Here is a 22,683-nt window from a genome sequence, read left to right as displayed (position 1 = left end):
AGGCCCATGGCCACATGAGATAGGAAATAGCACACCTGCCAGAGTATCTGCCATGCAGCTGTGGTTCTGTATGGCTGGCTGGTGGTTTAGAAGAAGTAAACACGTTCCTTTTATGTGAAGCTTCTCTCTAGCAAATTACTGTAATGAAATGGCCAAGTACATGGACAGTAAGTACACAGTAGTAGTCCCCTTCAGATTGATCACAAAATCACAGAATCACCAAGGTTGGAAAAGGCCTTCAAGATCATCCAGTTCAACCATCCACCTGTCACCAACACTACTCGCTAAATCATGTCCCTCAACACAAAATCCAACTGATGGCCTCAGCATTCAAAATGCTGGCACTTATTTAGACATACACAGACAGCCCTTCTTCAGCAGAAGCTTACTAGTCAGTGATGCACGTTTCTCAAAATGGTATGCTAAAAACAAGCATTGTACCTTTCAATATTTGCCTTTTAAACAACAGCTTAGAGCAGGGATTTATAGAAGGAGGCAACTTCCTCACTGCACTGCTCTGACACCATGAGAAACTTAACCACAACGTTAGTAGCAAATGGGTGGTTCTCAGTGGCAGCAAATGCACCAAGACTTTGCTGAGGACCCTTGTTACTACTCAAAGTTGAGCCTTAGTTGCTGGCTCCATAGTAGAGTCAAAATAGAAGTTCAGATAAAGATAGCAGTATAATTTATAATAAATTTATGACAATTATTACTGCCCTTTCATAACTATTAACCACAGAACTAGGACACGTAGGTGCCAGAAACACCAAAAGATTTAAGTGACTTAACACATGGACACAGCAAAAAGATAAACCAGTGGGTTTTTTTGCTTGTTTGTTTAACTTGTTTATCTCTTTGGAAGTTGAGTCTTATCTTTCATTGTCAGAAAAATGTTGGGTTATTTCCACTGGGTTAAAATATGCCGGGACATCCTCCTCCAGTGAGTGCAGGAATATACTCTTGATCCCCAAATGAGAATCAACTCAATATGTAGCCAGCATAAGGAGCACAGGCACTAATATTTCAGCATCTTTCCCTTTTGCAACTAAATGAGGAGCACATTTTAATCATACATGCTTCTAGCAGCAACAGATATAGCAACAACATTATTGCCACTGCATTTGTTAATGCGCCTAACCTCAAGGAATACCAAGCGTTTCTTTCTCAAAAGATATAAAATGGATGGAAGAGGAAAACCTCAAAATGTCTGGGACTCATTACACAGCTATTGCCCTCAATTTGAGGAAAAACAATTGCATTCAGTAGTAATAATAGTTACTTATACTGCTTGCTATTTTTCTGGAAGTCAGTTGCTGGGTTATGGGTGTGCTGAGAAACAACGTGGAGAAGAAGAAACCCAAAGCTATTTAAGAAAGTGTTTACAAATTCAGCATGCAGCTTGGCTATGTTGGGATCATATCTTTGCTATGAATTAACTAAGTGGGGATGTTCCCCCCAATAGGAACATGTCATTCATGCCTGCTGCTCCGCTCGGACTGAAAGCAGACATCGTGCCTGCAGAAACCAAAAAAGACCCTCTGACTTCCCACTCTGTCATTCAGTGTTCCTTTTGCTCCCACTTCTGCCCCATGAGTGAAAGCAAAGCCCTAAGTCTGAAATGGCAAAGGGACTCCCGGGTCCTTACTGCTTTAAAAAATGCTTTCAGAACATTTGGTGGCTTTTTTTAAGTGACTTAAAAAGAAAGGAAAACCTTTCATCCTTTGTTTTCACTCCATGCTTGTCGAAGTCTCAGCTCGAGTGATGTTTGCAAAAGATTTCACTAGCAGTATCTGGCAACTCCAGCTGAACTGAGTGATTGCGTTTAATTGCATTTTGGTTTCATAAACTTGATGTCATAAATCTACCGACTGTCAAACAGAGGGGGTTGATTAATGGAGCAATGGCCGTACTCAGTTGAGTTACAAAGAAATCAGAACAAATGCGCACATCTTTGAGGCCGTATGCTGTCTAACCAGCGATGTGACGTGTGCTCCGGGCCATGGGTGTGAGGGCAGGAGATGTGGGAAGCTTCAGCAGGAGCAGCAGTGGAGCCAGGCCATGGAAAGCAGCTCTCACTTCTCATCTGCCTGCAACCAGGGAAAGAAGGCATAAGGAAACTCAGAGTAGATTCTGTCTTCTTGTTTATTGTCCTATCACGAAACTGCAGAGACAGCAGAAAAATAAGGATTGTAGGCTTTAGACGGACCCAGAAACTGATGATTTCTTCAAGTTTGGATCCAAGTTGGATCCTTCATCTTTGGGACAGTTGGGTCAGAAAGGCAGACTGGGCATGAAATTCTTGGGGTGATTTTAAGACTTGCTGGAACCACACTGGATGTGATTGTTGTTTCCCAATTGCTGAACCAGATGAGAATCTGCAGAGTATTTGTGAACAATGAAGCAAAAAGTCAAATGAGAGGAGCGAGCAAGCACTGCCAAATACTGAGGGAAAAACTGCTTTTTACTTACATAATAAAAACATTTCTCCCTTAGAATTTCTTCTGGTTTGTAACAGTTTTATTGAATCTTCCAAAACTCTGTCATGACTACATCTATTATATGACTACTGAACATTTATATGACATTAGCCTCAGGATTTAGCAATTCGTAGGGCCGGACCTACAAGAATTCTTGTACAGATCCAGTCTTTACAGATAATGAGAGATAAACATTTTATTTTTACTGAAAAATCACCCCAAAAGGCTACTGAGCATTAACAAACCATTGGATCATAATTCACTCACTGCTAATAAGTAGAATATTACATCTCCCCTCCTGTGAATTGTGTCTTGGATTACATCAGCTGAAGAAGCCCATCATTTGGCACAAAAGCTGTCAGGAATAAGAATTGTGGAAATTTTAAATAATAGGAAGAAGTTTACATTTAGAATTTTTTTTTTATTTATTTACATCTCTCTAGCACTATACTTGGTTTATTTCCCTAAAATCTGTGATCTGAAAAATGCAAATTCTTCTTCAAATATCTTAATGAAAGTAAATAAAAATAGCTAAGGAAGCTGGTAAGGAGAGGGAGTGTTCATGAAAGAAAATGCTTCAGAAAAGCTGGATGCAGCAGGCATGTTGCATGACGGCTGTTTTATTCCAAGCCTATTGGCAGCTCCTGAGGAGATGAGCACACACACGTTTTCAGAAGCTGGTGGCTTCCTGGAGCTGGTGAGGAGAAAATGAGCAGTTTCCCAAGGAAACGCTTTGAATTAAGAGCCAGTACCAGCTGGGAAGGATCCTCCCCTCCAATTTATTGCTTGGATCATCACTCTCCATTCATCTGAAGCCCTCTGTATGCATCTTTTGCACCACCAGCAGGAAGGCAGCCCCCAGAATCCCTCATCTGTGAACTAGCTGTGCACAGGTGGACCTTGCACACTGCAAGCCTTGTCTTGTCCTCTGCAAAACTGGCAGTACTCCTCGTAACTGTGGTGGGAGGAGCAGGCGGCTGTAATGGAGAAAGCTGCTACAGAAAGCTTAGATGGAACAACTTTACTAGAAGTCAATGAATGCGTTATGTGTGAAGTTCTGTCCACTGTCAAGGAGAGCAAGGAACAACAATGTGCTCATGCCACCACACTTGGTGGCTCTCCAGAAAACCCCACTGCAGGCCACAGGCCTTGGCCAGGGCTTCCCCAGGTGCATGGGCACAGGGCCCCTGCAGCAACAAGCTGCTCCCAAGCACAGCTGGTACTCGAGCCTTAGGACATCACACCTGGGCTCCTTCTGAAGGATCATCAGAAATGATGCAAGAAGATGCAATGCCATTTTCTCCAGCCGTGCCACAGCTGCTCTTACAGACCAGGACACAGCCTGCTGTTCTGCACGCTCCCCAGCACTGCTCCCATCTCAGATCCCTCATATACTGAATTTAACAGTATTGAGCTTTCAGTTTGTGCATCGCTGTGGCAGCAAGCCTCTGGAAAAGAAAGGGATGTATGCTACTGAATAGACTTAAAATTATAGCTGTGCCAGGGAAACGTGCCTTGGCACAACACTGCACCTTGGCTACTTTCTTCTTTGAGATGTGTTAAAAATCAGGGATTTTTAACAAATCAGGGGCTGCCAGGGACTGTTCTATTTTCCATAAATTTAGTTCATTTGGGTTCCAGTATATCAAATCAGAGATTTCTCTGTAAAGCAGCAGGGCTTTCATTCACTGTCCTGTGCCTTCAGTCTCTCCTTGTTGCCTCAGACAATGCTAAGGCGTGATACCATAGCAGAGGAGATGAGTTCCTCCACTGCCACTGGCAAATATTAGTCCTCCTTTGGAATCCTGTGAGGCTTTGGAACAGTTTGTCCCATCCTTTAGCTCTGTCAGATTCCTCAGAATCCCAGTCACCAGCCCTGCCTTCGCTCACGGCAGCCTGGGCAGGGGCAGTGGGCTTTGTGCCACAGCTGGTTCATCAGAAATTTCATCCAGAAATTCTTGGAAAATCAAACAAACAAACAAAACCAAACCTGATTTTCAATCTGAACTGAAAAGAAAACATTTTAAAAGTGAAACTATTTGCAGGACTTTTGAGCTTGCAGGACTTTGCGTCGCTTTGAGTTAGGCTAATCGTTCTGTTTGGACAAAAATCAACGTATTCCATTTTGACTTTATATATTATCTCCCACTATGAAATAAACTCAACATAAAATGACTTCATTTCCTTCTGACAAGATAACTCTGATAGGGTCACGCCACTCTGATAAGGTCAAAATACTTTATCTTCTGCAAGGCACTCGTGCTTTAGAGTTTTTTGACAAAACAGGGCTTTTCCCTGCATAATTATTCAAAGTCAGAAAGTCTTTGGCAGCCATAATAATCAGAGGCAAGCCAGGACTTGGTTCTTAAAATCCGAATGTCTTAATAGAGAGGAATCTGTCTCGTTAAATGCATCACTGAACTGAATTTACTGAACAATACATCCCACTGACAAATTTAACATGAGCCAGCTTCCCTTTGGCCAATAATGCAGATTTGCAGGATCATAGAAATTGTCAGCTGGAAAGGACCCTGGAGATGATCTTGGCCAGCCTTGTGTTGAAGTAGGGCCTCAGTTGAGGATACCAAACACTGCCAAGCCAAGTCTTGACTATCTACAGTGAGACAGACTCCAGTGTTTCTCCAGGCAGCTTATCCTAATGTCATGTTGCTCTCACTGTCAATCATTTGTTGTTTTTTTTCTATGCAGATAGAAATTCCCTGAAACAACTGATGGCTCTCATCCTTATTCTGGTGCTCTTTTCTGGAAATCCTTTCAACAGACACAGAAAGTAATTTCTACAGTTTTGCTCACATTATTCCTGAAATAAGATTAGTAAACCTACTCATCCTTGGACAACTTTGAAATGCACAACGCAATTCAATGCTTCCATTTTGTAAAAGCATAACAGAACAGATACCAAATGACATCAACAGATAAAACGACAAAAGTTATCTTCTTGTCTGCTGTATAAAGCCCACACTACTTGCTGAATTACATTAAATTTTGAAAAACAAAATATGCAACATCTTATTCATGTATTTCAGCCACAGTAACCTGGCTTCTACATCCGTGTTTTCTCACACACTGCAGAGTTGATTTGAATCAATACTTCAATGGGAGACAAAACAATTAGATGCTGCAGGAAACAGTGATTATACACAGAGCATAAATCTCATTACCCACATCAATATAAATTCGTTTTCTGGCATAGGGCTACTCTTCATTATTGCTCCTACTTTATCAATGGTGATTTTATTTTCTGATGAGATAGCAATTTAAATTCCTAACCCCTCCTTTTCATTGTAAGAGCCCAAGGTACTGTGTCAATAAAAGACATGCCCTCTTTGGACAAATTCTAGGCTTTATTTCCTGCTCTCTAGTCTCCTCTTGCAATTCCACATGCGCTTTTCTGCCTTTCCACCAAAAACGGAGTCCTTCTGTGTCCTACTCTATATAAACAGTATACTCGAAGAAAAGAAAATCTTCAGACAATAGAAAATAATAAAACCTTAATCCAGGAGGCACACTATAAAACTGGGAAAAGGAAAGTGGCACAGTATATATCAGTTTGTAAAGTTGTGCTCCATCTCCAATGTTCAGATCTTTATCTTTGTGAGTTAAAAGAGATATGAACACAGAAATGGCCAAAAAAACACAACAACCTAGAACAAAACCATACTAAATACACAATCCTACATTCTTAAATGACTCCTTTCCATTATATTGATCAGACTTGACACACTTCTGTAGTATGTGGAAAAGACCCTTCTCGGAGTAAGCTGCAAGAGTAGCATGACCAGAATGTTCCCTCACTCAAGTGGCATAAGCTACTTTAGTCAATCTTCCTTTTATTCATTTTCAAGAAAAAAGAAAGGAAAATATATATATATATTCTTTCCACGAGGACTGTCTTTCCATCAGTTGTTACTTTTTTTGTTTAAATCTCCCACAGAAATCATCCACCAAACTCTCCCATATGAATGACTCACTAGATAAAAGATACAGACTGAATAAATGAAAAAAGGAATACATTTTGCCTACACTATGGACACTTCAAACCATTTTCCAGCATAGCATCTCATCCCACAAGCAGCAGAGGTTGTTTGTGTATCTACTCAAATGAGCCACATTATTCATGAGCCAATATTCTACAAGGCAGAAGCAAAAATACTATTCCTGAAGGAACTGCTTGGGGATGTAGTATTCTGTGATAAGGGCAGAAGGAAGTGCTTCTGGATGCGTTCCATCACTTGATGTTCAGGAAACCATTTTGTATGACACAAAGGATTAGGAAAAATAAGCTGCATGACATTTATTTTGTAATTTTAACATTAATATCTGTAGAAACATTTTATTGTCAGTACAAAAGTTAACAGATTTTAATACTTCTTTTACCCAATTTAAAAAAAAAAAAACACACACACATTGAACAGTGTAATTTGCATTCATATTGCATGGCCGTATCAGTGTGAGGGTTCTGAAAGTACAAACACGAGACTTCCGTACAAAGATACAAACAACAGTGATATTTTAGCAGAGGCCAGTGCTATACCTACTGTTATGGAATGAATCAGAAGGAAATACTGGAGTCAGCATGAATTAATCCTTTAAAAAGATGCTGATATTCCTATGGCAAACTGTCATTATAAACAACCTCTCTCTTTTTAAACTTAAGTTACAATAGAGGGATAGTCTGAAAGGCAAAAGATCCAGGCCAAAAGATCTGGAACCTATTACCCAACCCAGTGAAGAGAAATCTATTTAATCTGTTGCATGTGCAACCCGGGGTAGAAGCTCAGCTCCTTTTAGAGCAGTATGTCCTGCTATGGTTAGAGACAAGGTAATGACTTGCCTTACTTTAGGAATCCATTCTAATTTTTTCTTTCTTTCTTTCTTTCTTGGTGGAATGATTGGTTTTCCACCATGGGAAACATTGCCTCAAGAGTTCAGTTGTTCAAGTGACAAGTGTTGAGAATAAAAGGCATTCTTGTTAAAGGATTTGGTTTCGATAAGAATAATCATCTGACATTGCAGTTTTCAAACACAAATAAATCAAAAGTTTATTTTCCCCAAATTAGTTATATACTGTAAATATTTCTTCTTTAAAAAAAAGATCTGAAAACTAGTAAAGTCTGAGCAATATATCTACTAGTTCTCTGTGCTGCCTGCATAGAAATGCCATTTAAATTACAAAAACACAACAACCCTATAAACGATTAATTGTTTTGTACATTACCAATTAGTTAATAAATTAATGATATACCATTTTCCCTGAAAGCAAAGTATTTTCCACCCGTGGATGGTGAAAATTAAGAAATTCTGTGTAAGAACAGCATTTAGCAAATAGCTGTTAAAAAAGAGACTAATTTGCTAGGTGGATTGGGACATCCATTTTTAAAATCAATACAAAAAATAATTCATTGTAAATATATATAATATATATTTATACATATTTTGAATATATTTACATACATCCAGCACCTATATACTGCATTTGTGCTCTGTAAGTGTGTGCCAACATATATTTTCTCCAAATATTACAAAATAAACAAGAAAGGCAGACCCAGAGTTTGCCTCAAGTCCAACTGGTCCATTGTACAAACAAAGTCTGTCGCAGCTGAGGGTAAGCCAGAAAACTGATAGTGATGGGTATCTGGACACAGCTCATAAACATTCTTCTTCGTTGGAAAATTTAATAAAAGTTGCACATTATGAGATCTTTAATGTACGATCTGACTGCTTTCCTCCAAGTTTTCTTTTTTTTTTTTTCCCCCACTTTTTTTTTTTTCCTCCCATATTTCATATGTACAAGCAGAATCTTTAGGGTCCTGGAGAAATCATGTTGTTTTGTATGCTGTAGGTAGCTTGATGTTTTTGCTTCTTTTCATGTTTTAACGCTTCCATTCATGTGTTGGTACTTGGGAAGACAAGGTTCATAAGGCATTGGATCAGGAGAAAAAACAGAGTCATCACCTGAAGAACACGAACTCCTGGTGTCAGGGTAGCTAGGTGAATACTGCTCCAGAGGTCCGCTGAGGTCCAGATACTCCTGTGACAAAAGAAATAGACTGAGTTTTTAACCAGCGAGTAAAACTGGCAATAGCATGTTCCAACTGCTCTGATTTGGCTCAATCATGCAGTGGGTAAAAGAACAGTTTAAAAACAACACTCATTTCCCTAATGCAATTGCATTCTAAACTGCCTGTAGCTCAAATATCTCATAAAACAAGGAGCCTGAATAAAGAAAGGAAAGCCAAGCCAATAACACAGTACTTTTGTGAAGTCCAACAGCATCCACATTAGCCGCGTCAGTGGAAATAAACATGCCAACCACATCAAAAGAGGACTTTTCACTTACAATGATAAAAATGAAATTTCATCCTAAATTGAACCATTTTTCTTCAGCACGTGGTAATGATTTGGAGAGAGAAAGATACTTCCAACTTTGTATTCCTTCGGTCAATTTAGATGTCTGTTTTATATTCTGTGATATTAACTTTGTGTTTAAACATGCAGTGGCAGACATACGTGCAAAAAAACAACTGAAAGAAAATTAAATTCACTTGATTGGGTTCTTTATACTACATTTTCTTCTCTGTGTGTCTGTGCTCATGCCTGCATGCCCCAGAGTAGCCATGACCAAAGCAGTCATTAAAAAAGGAAATAATATCTGCTGAATCCAAGTTTTGGGTTAAGGCTCTTTTGCTAGAAACAACAGTTTTGGCAGGAGAAGAAAGTTATTTTCTCCCTTGAAATGTTCCTTCTCTTTCAACTTCTAAAGGCAGCTGCATTCATTTAAATGCAATCTCTTCATTTGCTAAACCACAAGTTATGATCACACTGACGAGACGAGTCCTCCACCTCAGTCAGTGCTTTATGCTGCTGTGCTTTGGGTTGGGGTAATTTCATTCTTTGGTTGACTTTTTTTTTTTTTTTTCCTAAGCCAGAAATCTGATCATTGCCATGTTATTGCTTAAAAAATGGTCACCATTTTAAAAAGGAGGAAAATATAAGCTTTTAAATGCTGACAAATGTAATAGGCAGCAAGGGGATGCAGTTTGGATCAATGATTACGTCCTATCTTACTCCCTAGGTGTTCAGAAGATCCACAAGGACAATCCTGGCATGTAATTTATGTATAAGCAGTGCAGCCCTATGTGACCAGAAACAATCAAGCACTTTCTAGACAAATGAGAAAAGTCTTCCAGCATTTGAAGCTTTCTTGTGGAATTGCAGACGCAGCTTGTCATATTGAAAGCTCGATATAATTCAGCTATGAGCTCAGAACTGAAGGTGGGATTCTTATCTCCTCTCCAGTCTCTTTGCTCAGCATAAAGGGCCACAGTCATGTAGGGGCATAAAGTCTCCAGCACTGGGATTTCAATGAATAAAAAAAAAGAGGGAGGCTTAGGCAAAATAATCACTTACACAAATGCAGAACATACTGTTGGCTGGTCAATTTTGGAGCTGCTGGGCAAACCAGGTTGACCCTTTATCAACAGTTGCATGTGTGAGAAAGCCAAGGTACCATGGTGGAGTGGATGAGTAAAAGTACGGTCACACTGAAGCATGGAGGAGCTGTGCTTCAGCAAAACTGCACAGCTTACTTGAAATCAGGTCTTGAAACCACATGCAGTGGCAGAAGATGGGACACATGACCTCATAGACAAGAGAAGTAACTTGCTTTCTTAAGATACTGCTTTTGCCCTGGATTAAGCTGAAGGCTTAGATATTAGGAAAAGCCTTCAAGAGCTAAAGGTAACAAAACAGAGCAATGGGTTGTTGTGGGGCAATGCAGAAATGCAGCAGTGGAGACCTTCAAGGACAAAGTTGCACAAACACATCAGGCATGATAAATGTACAGTGGATCTTGCTGCAGGCCGATCAGATGGACTGGATGTGTTCCTGAGGTTTTTCCAGGCTTTTTTCCCTACAATTTGAGCCTAAAGTCATTTACATAACCCTAAAGGCCTTTTCAGGTTACCTTTGAGATCCTTCCAGGCCCACGAGCACTACACAACTGCAAGGCAAGATGCTTAAACATACAAGAAGAGAAAGAAATATCCTCTTCCAGGCTTAGAATTACAGCCCAGAGTTTCCCTCTAGACTTTGCAAATGCAGATGCAATCCAAGCCACCAAGCACTCTGTGATGGCAGCCAGCCAACCGCCCTTGTGAAATCGTGTGTAAATGATGCACGAAAGGATTCAGTTAGTGTTGGATGGGGGGAAACTGTAATGGTACACAGAGCTATGCTACTGGCTTAGTTGGGAGCACATATTCCTGCCCCATTCCCAAACCATTTCTGAAGGTGCCATGTTTTGGAGAAGAGTAATTCAGATAAATTTATAGCTGCTACTGAAGCCAAAGAATCTTCTTAACTGGAAATGTAAACCTACTCTACTAGACAAATGGTGCCCTTAAAAAAAATAGCATTTCTTGCTTAAGAAAAATAAATCTGAAAATTCTGAAAAATTAGAAAGTAATGGTGACACATATAACACGATCCAAACCTTTTTTCTACATTTTCTCTCAAAGTTTCCACCAAAAGAATCAATATTTCCATTAGTCATGATCTTCCTCTAAAGTACATGTGATAAGTAAGAACTGATTCCTGTGTGGATACACTAATCAGTGTGTTTCTTGCTAGAACTAATCATATTTCAGTCCTCTGAAAGAATGCTGTTCAAATGAAACCCTTTTGCATATATCGCCCAACCTGAAGCAGTGGTAGGCAGGACCTTTGGATAATTGGATGGCTGCTCACGTGCTCCCAGTGGGCCCTTCTTCCCTCCACTGAGAGCTACTTCAGTGAACCTAATTCACTCTCAGACACAATCTGAAACCTACTATTGACAATTTCTCCTTTTCTGACCTAGATATCATGGCTGGGAATCAAACTGAGCTGATAAATGAAAAACATCATGAACTCTCCTACTCTCCTCTACACGAAACTCATGCTGAAATATAAACATCGCCTCTCAGTTTGCCATGTGTATTTTCTCAGTAACACTATGCTAAAAACATAAAAAAATACGAAGGGAAATTAACAAAAACATTTTAAAAATGTGTTTGTTTTGTTACATAAACCAAGACATAATGACAAGAAACCGGGGATTTCATAGGATACATAGTTAAGCTGCTTCTAACTTCAGAGGATGGTGACAAACAGAATGAGAACTTGAATAGGATTTCATAACTGTATAATTTCCATCTGCTTCCTGAACCATTCATCCTGATTGGTAGCTTATGGAAGGAAACAATCTACCTACCTCATTAGTTGTGAGAATAAGGATCCTATCCAAGTCTTCTACCAACTGTTTAAAAGTTGGTCTTTGTGAAGGCACAGCCTGCCAGCAATCTCTCATCATCATATAGCTGTAAGAAATGCACATTTTCCTGGGTTAACTAAAATCACACATCCTTCTGATAAGCCTTTTCATACACAGCCAATATTCTTCATCATAAATAAAGCAGTGAGCACTCCAAAGCTTTATATGTGGACCAGTGTTGTTGCACAAACCATAAAATGCTGTCACTTCCCTCAAAGGTTCATTTCTGTTTCTGTATCTCTGCTTGCCCAGCATCTAAATTTCCTCTTTGTGGACCTGAGTCTGCATTCTTCTGTGGCATTTCAGCAGTATTAAATTACATGTGCTTAAACATTTTATCATGTAAGGGACTGCAGCCTTTGTGAAGAAATTAAAATGGGGGATAAAAGCAAAAAACTATCAAGAGCAATACTGAAGCATCAGAAAAGGAAAGCACTCTTCCACTATCACTGGTAGATAATGCTGTGTTAATGCAAAAGTTCCCAAATACACTTTTTTGTGTATAAAACCAGCTGGGTGTAGCTTATACAGGATAAGAGCCTGTGTGTGGTATGGCTATGTGTGCCATTTATGAATTTTCATTTTTAATGGACCAAAACTGAGAAAATAAGGGTGTAAAAGCACTGACAAAGACTGGTCTACAGATGATCTCATCCATTTTCAAAGGGATCACAGCAGGGTGTGTAAAGTGTCCTCCACCAAACATTTCCTGGAGACCTTTCCATAGCGTTTCCATACACATCTATACGCACACACATCCACTATTTTAGAGCCAACTATTCTGAAAATGCTACATTCTGCTGGGGTAGCATTAACCATGCTATGGGCCCCTTCCAAGCTGGGATATTCTATGATTCCAATGCAGTTTGCAGCCCTCGGTCCTTACAGTTCATTGGTGCAGTTGGCAGGTTTATCCATTCGGTGCCCTTCTTTAAGCAGCTTAAAAAGTTCCTCCACTGGGATTCCTGGGTAGGGAGATCCTCCTAAGGTGAAGATCTCCCACATTAGCACACCAAACGACCATCTGCAAAACAAAGAGAAAGCAGCATTAGTAAAATTGCCTTACTGCTGTGAACAGAGATGTTTTTGCAGTGGATGCACACCAGAGCCATTACAAAATAAAACCTACATCTTCACAGTTTAGTTATTTACAGAACATCCACACCACTGAGCTGGCTTGCAAGTATATGGGGGGATATTTTGGAAGCAAAAAGAAAGGCTGTTCAAAACAAAAATAGTTTGCGTCATTCTGCTCCTTTTAGTATCTTTTTTTTTTAATTATTATTTTTTTGTATGGAAGTGAAGGAGGGAAAACTTCAGCCAGTTTTCCTGCCTGCTCCCCACTTCCAGAGCTGCCTCGCCACGTCCCGCTGGCAGCCACAGGCCCACTGCCAGGCTGCTCTGCCAGGTGAGCAACAGCACAGAGCCTGCCCTGGCCCCGAGCTGCTCTGCAGTTCTGCTAGCTTTGCAGCAATGTATTTTAGTAAACTGTTTGCACAAACTTATAATAATATTATCCAAAGGCACCACGGGGCCAAAAAGCCTCCCAGTTCCAACACTGAAATGCCTGTGCTTCGTGCTTGTCGGGAGCTCACAATGACTTCCAGCTCTAAACCAGCCAAGCCATTTACTTCACATTCACTTAAATATTTTGTCAAGATGTTATTTTAAAGCAAAAGTTGGCTCCACCCTTAACCTGTGTATATAATTTCCTTCATAAATAACGTAAAGATGGCAGGAAAGGCCTCAGTAAATGCTTTTCTTATGGAGAGAACAACTTGGGGTGAGCATCCAAGTTAAAGGAGGAGGAGGCACCTCTTATTTTCTCCACCCTGCTCCTTTCTATTTTAACTCTGCACTGTCATGTGTAAGCTTTTACACCTGTGCTGGGAAGCATCCAGCCTTTTAAGGCTAACATCTTCTCTTGGAGAAATAAAAAACAGAAGATCTCCATCTGCACTGAGTAAAAAATACACATCTACTTCGAGCTCAATGCATGCGAGCGCTGAGGATCTTTACACAGGGAACTTTAATAGGAAGCAGAATTATGGGAGCTGTTGCATCAGCCAGCTACACCACGCACATTACAAGATCCTCAAGTGCCAGAGTCCAATGATTTCCTTCTGTATGTGAAACACTGCTGGGAAGCAACAATATCTCTAAAATCAGGGAAAACACCTCTGGTACATCCAGGCTATATTTTATTGTACATAACCACAGCACAAACTTTGACAAGGTTCTTTTTTTTTTTTCCGTTCTTCTTCTTTCCTTCTTTCTTTTCACTGTTTTTTTTTTTTTAAACCTGAAGGAAGTGCAGAGTATGTGGAAAGCCAAGCACATTAGATAGACTCTTTGTAGCTGCACATCCGTAAATAAGTTCAAGGGGGGAAACTTCCGCACTGACAGAAGGAGGTTAGCATTTTCCACCTTTCATGTGCTTTGAAGCCAGGCAGATTAGTAACAGAGCGCTGGTTAGCAGTCTACCATAAAATCCTCACTTTCTAAGGGCAAGTCCTGTTCCATCTATTAATATGTGAAACAAACTGAAAATGCTTAAAGGGAAAGGACAGCAGGAAAATACATTTCGAAGTATCCCAAACTTTAAGGAAGGTGAACCATTTTCCGTATTACACAAAGATAAAGTCACTTACACGTCGCTTTGGTGCGTGTAAACTCTGTCAAACAGAGCTTCTGGAGCCATCCACTTTACTGGAAGCCGTCCCTGTATATTTGGGGGGGAAGGAAAGAGAAATGAAAATGGAAGACATTGGCTGGATGATTTGAATACTGATTTTTGCTTCAAATAAATCCGTTCTCAGAGATCAGTCCTATAATGCAAACACGTAGTTTATTTTGAAAACTTTCATTAAAAAAATATTAATAAAATGGATGAAAGGAGGAAGGTTATTAAGAAAAAATAGATATGAACACTGAAGATAAAATTTAAAAGGTGTAGGGCTCCAAAAAAAATGCTGCTTGTAAGTACACGTAGGGTAAGCAAATCTAAGTGGAAAAAGATTATTTCACTACAGGTTTTTAAAGAGTAGAAATAAGAAACAAAAAAAACTTCTTAAAATTGGGTCTGCTTGCACAAAGTTCATCACTGATAGGAATTTTGTTTTCCTTTCCCCAAAGCTTGCAGCCACAACTGCCTGTAACTTTGCACAAAAGCTCTGCTTTGCTCGAGCCAAGGAGTTGTACCAAATTTGATATGAAATGTGTTCAGATCCCCTCCAGTGCCAACAAATCCCCACCTGGCTGCTCTACCTTTTGGAACTATGCAGAACTCTGATAATTACTGTTCAAATGCCATTCATCACTCAGTGCTTTATTTTTGTAAATGAGCCAGGCAGTGTGATTAATTAATATTTTGTATGAATCTATTTAGTATTAACAGAGTCTGAAGAACTGAAAGAATTCTGCAAAGTTCCCATCTTGATTCAGGACAGTTTTAACAGCAAAACAACAACAGGTACAGAAAATCCATTTTCTCAAGCTCGGTCTTACTTCAATACCACAGTTATTTACATCCAAGCAAAGGCAAAATGCATAATCCTGTATTGTGGCACTACCTCACAAACAGGATTTTTATTATGGTTACTGCTATCACTGTTTATGCAGTGTTTTTTGAGATCTTAATACTGGTTCAAAACGAGCTAGAATCAAGTTTCCATCTATTTCAAATGATTGGAGTCAAGGACACACAACATGGATAGTTACATTGTAGCAGTTATAATAAATCATAAAAAAATAGAGCCTATTTGTTTATCTTTTTAAACTAAATGTCAGTGTAAGAGGGGGAAAGAATTGCTTATGTCCTTGATGTCTGTTTTCTGTCTGATTAAAAGCGAGTCTCCTGGACAAGAAGCCTGTTAAGATTATAACCATAGTTTTGAAGTGAAACATTGAAAGAAACACTTGTTTCCAGAGATAAGAAAACCATCCACTTACATTAGTAGTCTTTTTATAATAATCTATATTGTTGATGTCTCTGGCTAAACCGAAGTCTGCTATTTTCATGACATTATTTTCAGTTACCAAAACATTTCTTGCAGCTAGGTCTCGGTGGATACACTGGAGAGAAAGACAAAACAAAAACACCCACTGAAACACACCGTTGCAAAAAAATGGAATTATTTCTAACCATACTTAAGTCTCCTTTAAAGACTTTAACCAAAATCCTTAGGTTGTAAAGCCACAGGTTTACTCCAAGTCCATGCAGTAAGATTGCTGTAGTTACCCTGTTGCGACCTATTCAGGTCCAGCCAGGTGCTTCCAGGTTGAACAGCTGCCCAAAATTCCCTTTGAAAAGCCTCCCTTTGAAGCCTTGTATTTTGCCAAGGATGAGAACTCAAACGTTCTAAGATGTTTGTGACCTACTCTTTGTGACACAAACCCCAGATACAGGTAACACAGCATTTTCATTGCAAATGTCTGTTAACGAGTGTCACTGTGTTGCTTCTCTTACATTATGTTGGATCAACTGGACTAAAACCTGACAGTCCAGATCAGTGCAACCTTCTTTAGTATAAAAGATCTTCTTAAGAGATGTATCTCTAGTAAATCATTTTTAGCCAGATGTCTAGGGTGTGTATGTTTACTTCAACCATGAGAATACAGCAATTTCACTTTGGAAAAAAAATAAAGGCAATTTGGGCTCGGCTGTTTGCTTTTCAAACTGCTCTGATATTGAAACTCCAACCAGTATTTCCTCAGACTTCTTCTTTCTTCGTGCAGCATTATCCTGAAAACTTGGAGTTGATATTCCTGACACTGAAAGGAAGTTGTGGCAGCTCTGGATGTTATTCCTACATTTAAGGAACATTTTTGGGGTTTATACAGAGTGGCAGTAGGGTCATGGTATTCAGTGTTGCATTTAGAGTCCTTCCAGGATATTCAACTACTTCTTAAGTCAAATAGTTGTGTTTCTTCTTCTTTTCCTGCTCAATTTCAGTTTACTCTGTGTTGTCCACCTTATTTCAGCCTCTGCATGGACATGCTGGACAGAACCACTACAAAACAATTAGTAAGGGCCCACATCTTTTCTTGCATCGTAATTTGTCCCAGCAGTTTTCTGAGATCTCTCATCCTGCACGTGCAAAATGAGTCTATGAAGTTTCTGCTCCTCACTGGGTGAACCATGGGGAGCTGCAAGGAAAAACTGCACCAGCAGTGCCTTCACACAGATGAGAGTAGACAAGAGTACACCTTCATAGTCAAATCAGGCTTCTAACTCAGCATCAGCAATGCCACAGTAGCAGAAATAACATAGGCAACCTTCCCACCCTGCCCTTATCCTCGAACCCTACAAGAACCTGCTATGATGAGACAGAACTCAAGGCACTTGCCCAAGTACACATCGCTAATGCCCACTGATAAGGCAAGGTGCCTTAATGAGTGTGGCACAAGATCTAAAGCAGATGTTTCTGCCATTCTAGAACAGCAAGCCAGTAGGCAGAACATTTCAAACAGCAGGCAGCACCTCCAGGTGAATCCAGCAAGTGAATAAAATCCCACTACCTTCTCTCAGAGTTTTTCTGCTGTTTCATACCCTGCAATTTTGCTGTTTCAAAGTGGTGCCATGACTCACAGCCATGTCTGCCAGGCTTCACAGCCAGCTCTCTGGCCCCAGTGATTTGCTATCTCTTTGAAGTGACTGGGGCTACCCCCTGCAGCTCTTGTGCTATACTGGCACATCAGAGAGAGGACACATCAACAGAATTCTTAAAAGTATTTATCCAGCTTGGAACCAACGTACAATTGCTTATAAGGCAAAAACTGGAATTGACACCCAAGTACCTTCTTTACTTATTAAAATCATATTCTATATATATTCCGTTAAGTCTCTGTGAGCCATTTATTAGACTGAAATAACAAGAATACTGGCTCTCTCACAGCGCCTGCATGGTGAAAATACCATGAGAAGACTAGATCTCTTATTATTCCAGCTCAGTAAAGGGATCCCAAAGGGGAAAAGAATTGGAGAAATACAAACAGAAATGGTGGGATGTCTGAAGAATGGGAATGTACAGTTTTCACTATGTGCTGACTTTGTTTTTCTTCTTCCCTGTGCCTCATGCAATGCTTTGCATTCAGTCAAGTTCAGCACAGTACTGATAAGCGTTTTTGCAAAGGAACTGGACCACAGAAGAAATGATGCTGCTGTGTACATCTGTGTGAGTGCACACTTTCTTGCAGTATCCTGCAGCAGCGTATCAGAGCTTTTCAAGATTTGCCAACCAAAAGATTTATTTTTTTCCTTTCACAATGGTCCTTTTTTTCTTGGGCTGTGGCTCATTGCCAGGCAAATGTTTCATTAATCTTACAAAAGGGATATTCTAAGGTGCTTTACCTAATACAATACTCATGCTCACTCTATAGATTTCGTCCTACTGTCATGCGTGTCTCCCTGTCTACTCTATTGAGCTAAGAATTACTATTTTCAAACAAAAGAATAAATGCAAAATTAGACTTCAATTCCTGCTCCCCTCCCCTCTCTCTGCAATTGCAGAGAAGCAATAAAATCCCGTAACTCTATACAATAGGACTGGAGGTTCAAACTCAGCTCTAAACTTTGGTTGAAACCAGCTCTATAGTTGGGAGTGGTCTGAACTGGAAATTGGTATAAATCCCACTAAGCACTCCATGCTTTCCTGGGGGTACTTAGCATCAGTATCTGGTGATCTGGTTTAGACACTGGGTCCAAACAGTGCCCAGAATACCCATGATTGCCTTCATATTAAGGCACAACATGTTTACGGAGTCCACTATACAGGGCTAGTTAAGGTTCCATAACTGTAACTTAACTGAGGTACAACCTGAGAAAATCTGTCCAAAGAAAAGCTGAAGAAATAAGAGTCTAGAGACATCCCATGATGCATAACTTATTTCAACAAGCTTGTTGGTTTACCAAAGGCAAGTTTCAAGCACAGTACTTAATTTACAGTGACTAGTGAACTCCATTTACCTTTATTTTTAACTCTTTTGTTCACAATTTCTGCCCTTGAGATGTTCTCCACACTACCCTTTCAGTAACTGAGTTCATTTATTTTACATCACTGTCATAGAATCATTAAGGTTGGAAATGACCTTTAAGATCATTTAGTTCAACCATCCACCTACCACCAATAGTGTCCACTAAACCATATCCCTAAGTGCATCTACTCTTTCCTTAAACACCTACAGGGACAGTGACTCCATCACTTTCCTGCGCAACCTGTTCCAATGCCTAACCACTCCTTCCAAGAAGAAATTCTCCCTAATATCCAATATCTGAACCAATTTTGGTAAGACTGACTAGAAACAGAAGGCAAACGATGACTTGCTGTCTCATGGGTGAAAGACTTGGGTGGGTGGGAGAGACTTGTATAATCACGTGATCACCTGTGCTTACTCAAAGTACAGATAGGTGTGCAGAAAAGTCATTCTCCCAATGCATTATTGACCATACATAACACAAGAACCAAACTTAACCTACAACCAGATATGTACCAAACGCTTTGTGTAGTATTTGCTGAGTTCTACCTACTTTTTGTGAAGCCAAGTACTCCATGCCTCTTGCCAACTGGTACGTGCAGGATACCAAGTCCTTGAATGTCATCTGTTCCTCTGGGACCCTGTTAATATCAAAGGAGTACTCCATCCCAGGAGGCCGGCGCGCTCGCAGGTACTCACGCAGGTTGCCTTTGGAAGCATATTCTACAATCACATACAGTGGACCTTGGGATAAACAGAAGTGTGTCAAAACCAGAGTGAAGTCAAAAGGTAAAATGATTTTCTGTAGAGAACCTTCGGGTGCTCTACAATAAACAAACTGGATTAATAAATGTTTAACTGTGAATCCACTAAGCACAACTTGAACAAAAAGAAGGACTGGGCTTCGCTAAGTGGCTGGCCAAGGCTGCTTTAGAAGGATAGTGGCAGAGCTGCATTAGCAACTGAAAGTACCTAAATCCTATTCCTTCCAGACCATGCCATGTACTGAAACACAGACATTTTCAGACCCAAAATGTCACAAGATCTAAAGAAATACTTTTGCTGTGTTTGATAGATTTTCTAATTTTCAGAATTTGTATGTCTTTCTGCATAACTTTTAATATATAATTGTCTTTAAAAAAACATCATTGTCGTTAAATAATAAAACTGCTCATTTCAAATTCAAAGGGCACAAGTTTTGCTAAAACAAGACTGACCATTCAGAATGACAGATGTGAGTAAAGGCACTATAAAATGTCATTTTTCCTTACGGCTAGGGACTCGATTTTTCACATGATGTAGTACCCTTTCTCATATTAAAGCTGCAAATATAATGAGACACAGGAGTTAAAATATCGCTGCTAAGCTAAGGAAATATCTAGAAATCCCATCACAGCATGACAGTTTCCTTAAAAACTCTTGAAAAACGATGATTAATGAGAGTTCTGGAGACCCGTGTGAAAGTCCTGGCTTAGTTTCTTTTCTCTACTCACCATCCTGGGTACAGGCTCCAAGAAGATTGATGATATTTTTATGTTTCCCAATCATCTTCATCATCTCCATCTCTGACACCAGGTCGGATAGATCCTTTTCTGTAGCATCATCTGCACAAGAAACAAGTTCAGTTCCTGCTTTCTGCTGTGCCAGCCTGAGCATCTCTATGGCTCACCAGCATGTGGTTTGAAATGCAGAACATGGAGGTGGTTTTCTCGCATACGCTGCACACTGTACACTGTACAAAGCCATGTGTTATGTCCTAATAAAAATTTGTCTCAGTCTCTTTGACAGACTGACTGCTTCATCAATCACATGTTAACCAATACAAAGCATTAAAATCCTGTCCTTAACTATCAACCTTTAAAAACCATGTCTTTCCTAAAAGTTGACTTCATAATAAAATTCAAAACGAACAGGCACTAACCACCTGGGCTAGGATCTGCATGCAGACAGCTGCTGCTATGAACTCGCACAACACCAACACGTCCAAATACTTGTGGCTGAAGATAAACAGGCTGTCAAGAGCCCAGATTTACACCACAAACCACCGAAGGCTGAGGTCAGCTATGTGCACTCTGACCCCCCCACAACGACAGAGCTCAGACACTGCAAGGGAAACTTTTCACGGCTGAAAGCAGGCTGAAACCTTGCTCAGCCCATCTTCTTACCTTTCAGCATCTTCACTGCCACAGTCACTGCTTCTTTGGGCCGGTCTTTGTCAATCCCCACCGCTTCGGCCATCACCACTTGCCCAAAGCAACCTTCCCCCAGGGGTTTACCCAGCGTCAGCCTGGAGGTGTTAAACAGGGGATTAACACACAGCATCTGGGGCAGGGGCACAGCCAGCACAATTCCAGAACTAAATATAAAGGCTTTCAACAACTTACTGCAGCACTAAGCAATTATCATATGGAACTAATGAAATGCACGGCATGTGTCGGTTTTCACGCACACCACGGTTTGTTTTCTCAGTGACACCATAGTGAACATCTAATACCAGCAGATCAGTTGCTAAACCCAGCTTTTAAGCTGCCCTTCTGCCTCTAACAGGAGAGGGTGCACTGCATGGTGCATGGGCTGAACTTGCAGAGAATCTGGGTGCAACTGAAGTTCAGAGTGCAGGAATGAAAGGCACAGTCTGGCTTCTTGTGGTGGTTGGTGTGGCACATCTTCTGCTTTTTCATGCAGACTGTGAGGAGATGGAAGAAAGGTTTCTTTGTGCACGTCATCATTTGTTCAACCTCAGGCATGAGGCTTGTGTGGTTAAAGGTGGTATCGAAACCAGGTGGGTGTTTTCAGGATCACTAACCCTGAGATATACCAGCATAGAGAGGGAGCAGTCAAACATACAGTCAGCCTAACTTTTGCTCAGAATTCCTATTTTTGCTTTCTGCCTGTGGATGTGGGTCATGAATGTTTGCCTAATGATCTCTTGCACCTAAGGGATCAGCCAGGACAGAGAACAGCGCAGCAGAGGCTGTGCTTGAGCTCAGCTGTGGGTGGTTATCAGCCCCGTTATCACCCCTGTCCTCCTCCCTGCAGCTGAGGAAGCAGCCAGACAGCCGTCTTCTTGCAAGGAAAGGGGCGGGAGGACAAAGATGAGGGGGAGCCAGGGGGATGCTCGTGTGCCTTGAGCCACTGCCAGCTCTGCTCTGCAGTTCCACTGCCCCAGCCACACGACCAGCAACAAAAGGCAGCACCTTCTTCAGGACAAAGCACTTGGCAGGGCTTGGTGCACCCTGCACGCTGCTTTCTCCACAACCTCCTGTCCACAGCAAGATCACTTTTCTTACATCTTCACACATTCCCCCAGTGCTTTGATCCTTTGAAGGGGTGAGACAGGAGCCTTCATCCACCCACAGGCTGGTTTTTGGCTACAGGCTTACTGCTGCCACAGATGTCTTGAATGAGGGCAGCAGAAGATGCCTCTCTTCCTGCAGCATCCATGCTGAGCTCAGAGTGGGAAGCACTGGGGAAACTGAAGCTCCATTCACATCACAGCAGCAGTGTAAAGAACCTTGTGAGAAGAACAGTCGCTATCTGGATCAGCTGCGTATGCCACCCTGTAATGGTTGCTAACCCAGCTCAGCTGTAATAGGCACAGAGGCTTCCATCTCAACTTGAGGAGGATAAAAAAATAAACTACAACAAACTTCAAAGCCTCTGAGCCAAATCTTTTGGGTTCCCTCACAGAGCTCATGGGCCAGATTCTGTCTTCTTCACCCACAGATAATGCTGTTGAACTGCAGAGCAACGCTGCAGCAGATGTCATGAAGGATGTTTGATGAACTTGTAGCAGTCAGCATTATCCAACGCGTTGGCCAGCTTTTGGCAAACATTTTCATAACCAAGCTGCTATAGCTGTGGCTTTCCATGGCCACAAGCAAGACTCACAGA

At 40.7% G+C, this 22,683-nt stretch overlaps 1 protein-coding gene across 8 annotated transcripts in view; it reads right to left on the bottom strand.

Annotated features, from left to right (window-relative positions):
* Nucleotides 1-6,770: 6,770 nt before the first annotated feature.
* The window catches only part of FGFR2 (fibroblast growth factor receptor 2), a 76,494-nt gene continuing 60,581 nt past the window's right edge, over nucleotides 6,771-22,683 (bottom strand). For all 8 annotated transcript variants that reach the window (XM_042817840.1, XM_042817845.1, XM_042817843.1 and 5 more), the window contains 8 exons: nucleotides 20,955-21,076; nucleotides 20,283-20,393; nucleotides 19,343-19,533; nucleotides 15,766-15,888; nucleotides 14,466-14,536; nucleotides 12,701-12,838; nucleotides 11,755-11,860; nucleotides 6,771-8,532 (listed from right to left, as the gene is read on the bottom strand). In XM_042817840.1, coding sequence (XP_042673774.1) covers nucleotides 8,368-8,532; nucleotides 11,755-11,860; nucleotides 12,701-12,838; nucleotides 14,466-14,536; nucleotides 15,766-15,888; nucleotides 19,343-19,533; nucleotides 20,283-20,393; nucleotides 20,955-21,076 — 1,027 coding nt within the window. In that variant the 3' untranslated portion in view covers nucleotides 6,771-8,367. The remainder of the gene's footprint in view (nucleotides 8,533-11,754; nucleotides 11,861-12,700; nucleotides 12,839-14,465; nucleotides 14,537-15,765; nucleotides 15,889-19,342; nucleotides 19,534-20,282; nucleotides 20,394-20,954; nucleotides 21,077-22,683) is intronic.

This window comes from Centrocercus urophasianus, unplaced genomic scaffold, assembly GCF_019232065.1.
Source record: "Centrocercus urophasianus isolate 14NV4802_14NV808 unplaced genomic scaffold, USGS_Curo_1.0 seq_17, whole genome shotgun sequence".
Taxonomy (NCBI): Eukaryota; Metazoa; Chordata; class Aves; order Galliformes; family Phasianidae; genus Centrocercus; species Centrocercus urophasianus.
This window is presented reverse-complemented; position numbering and strand designations above follow the sequence as displayed.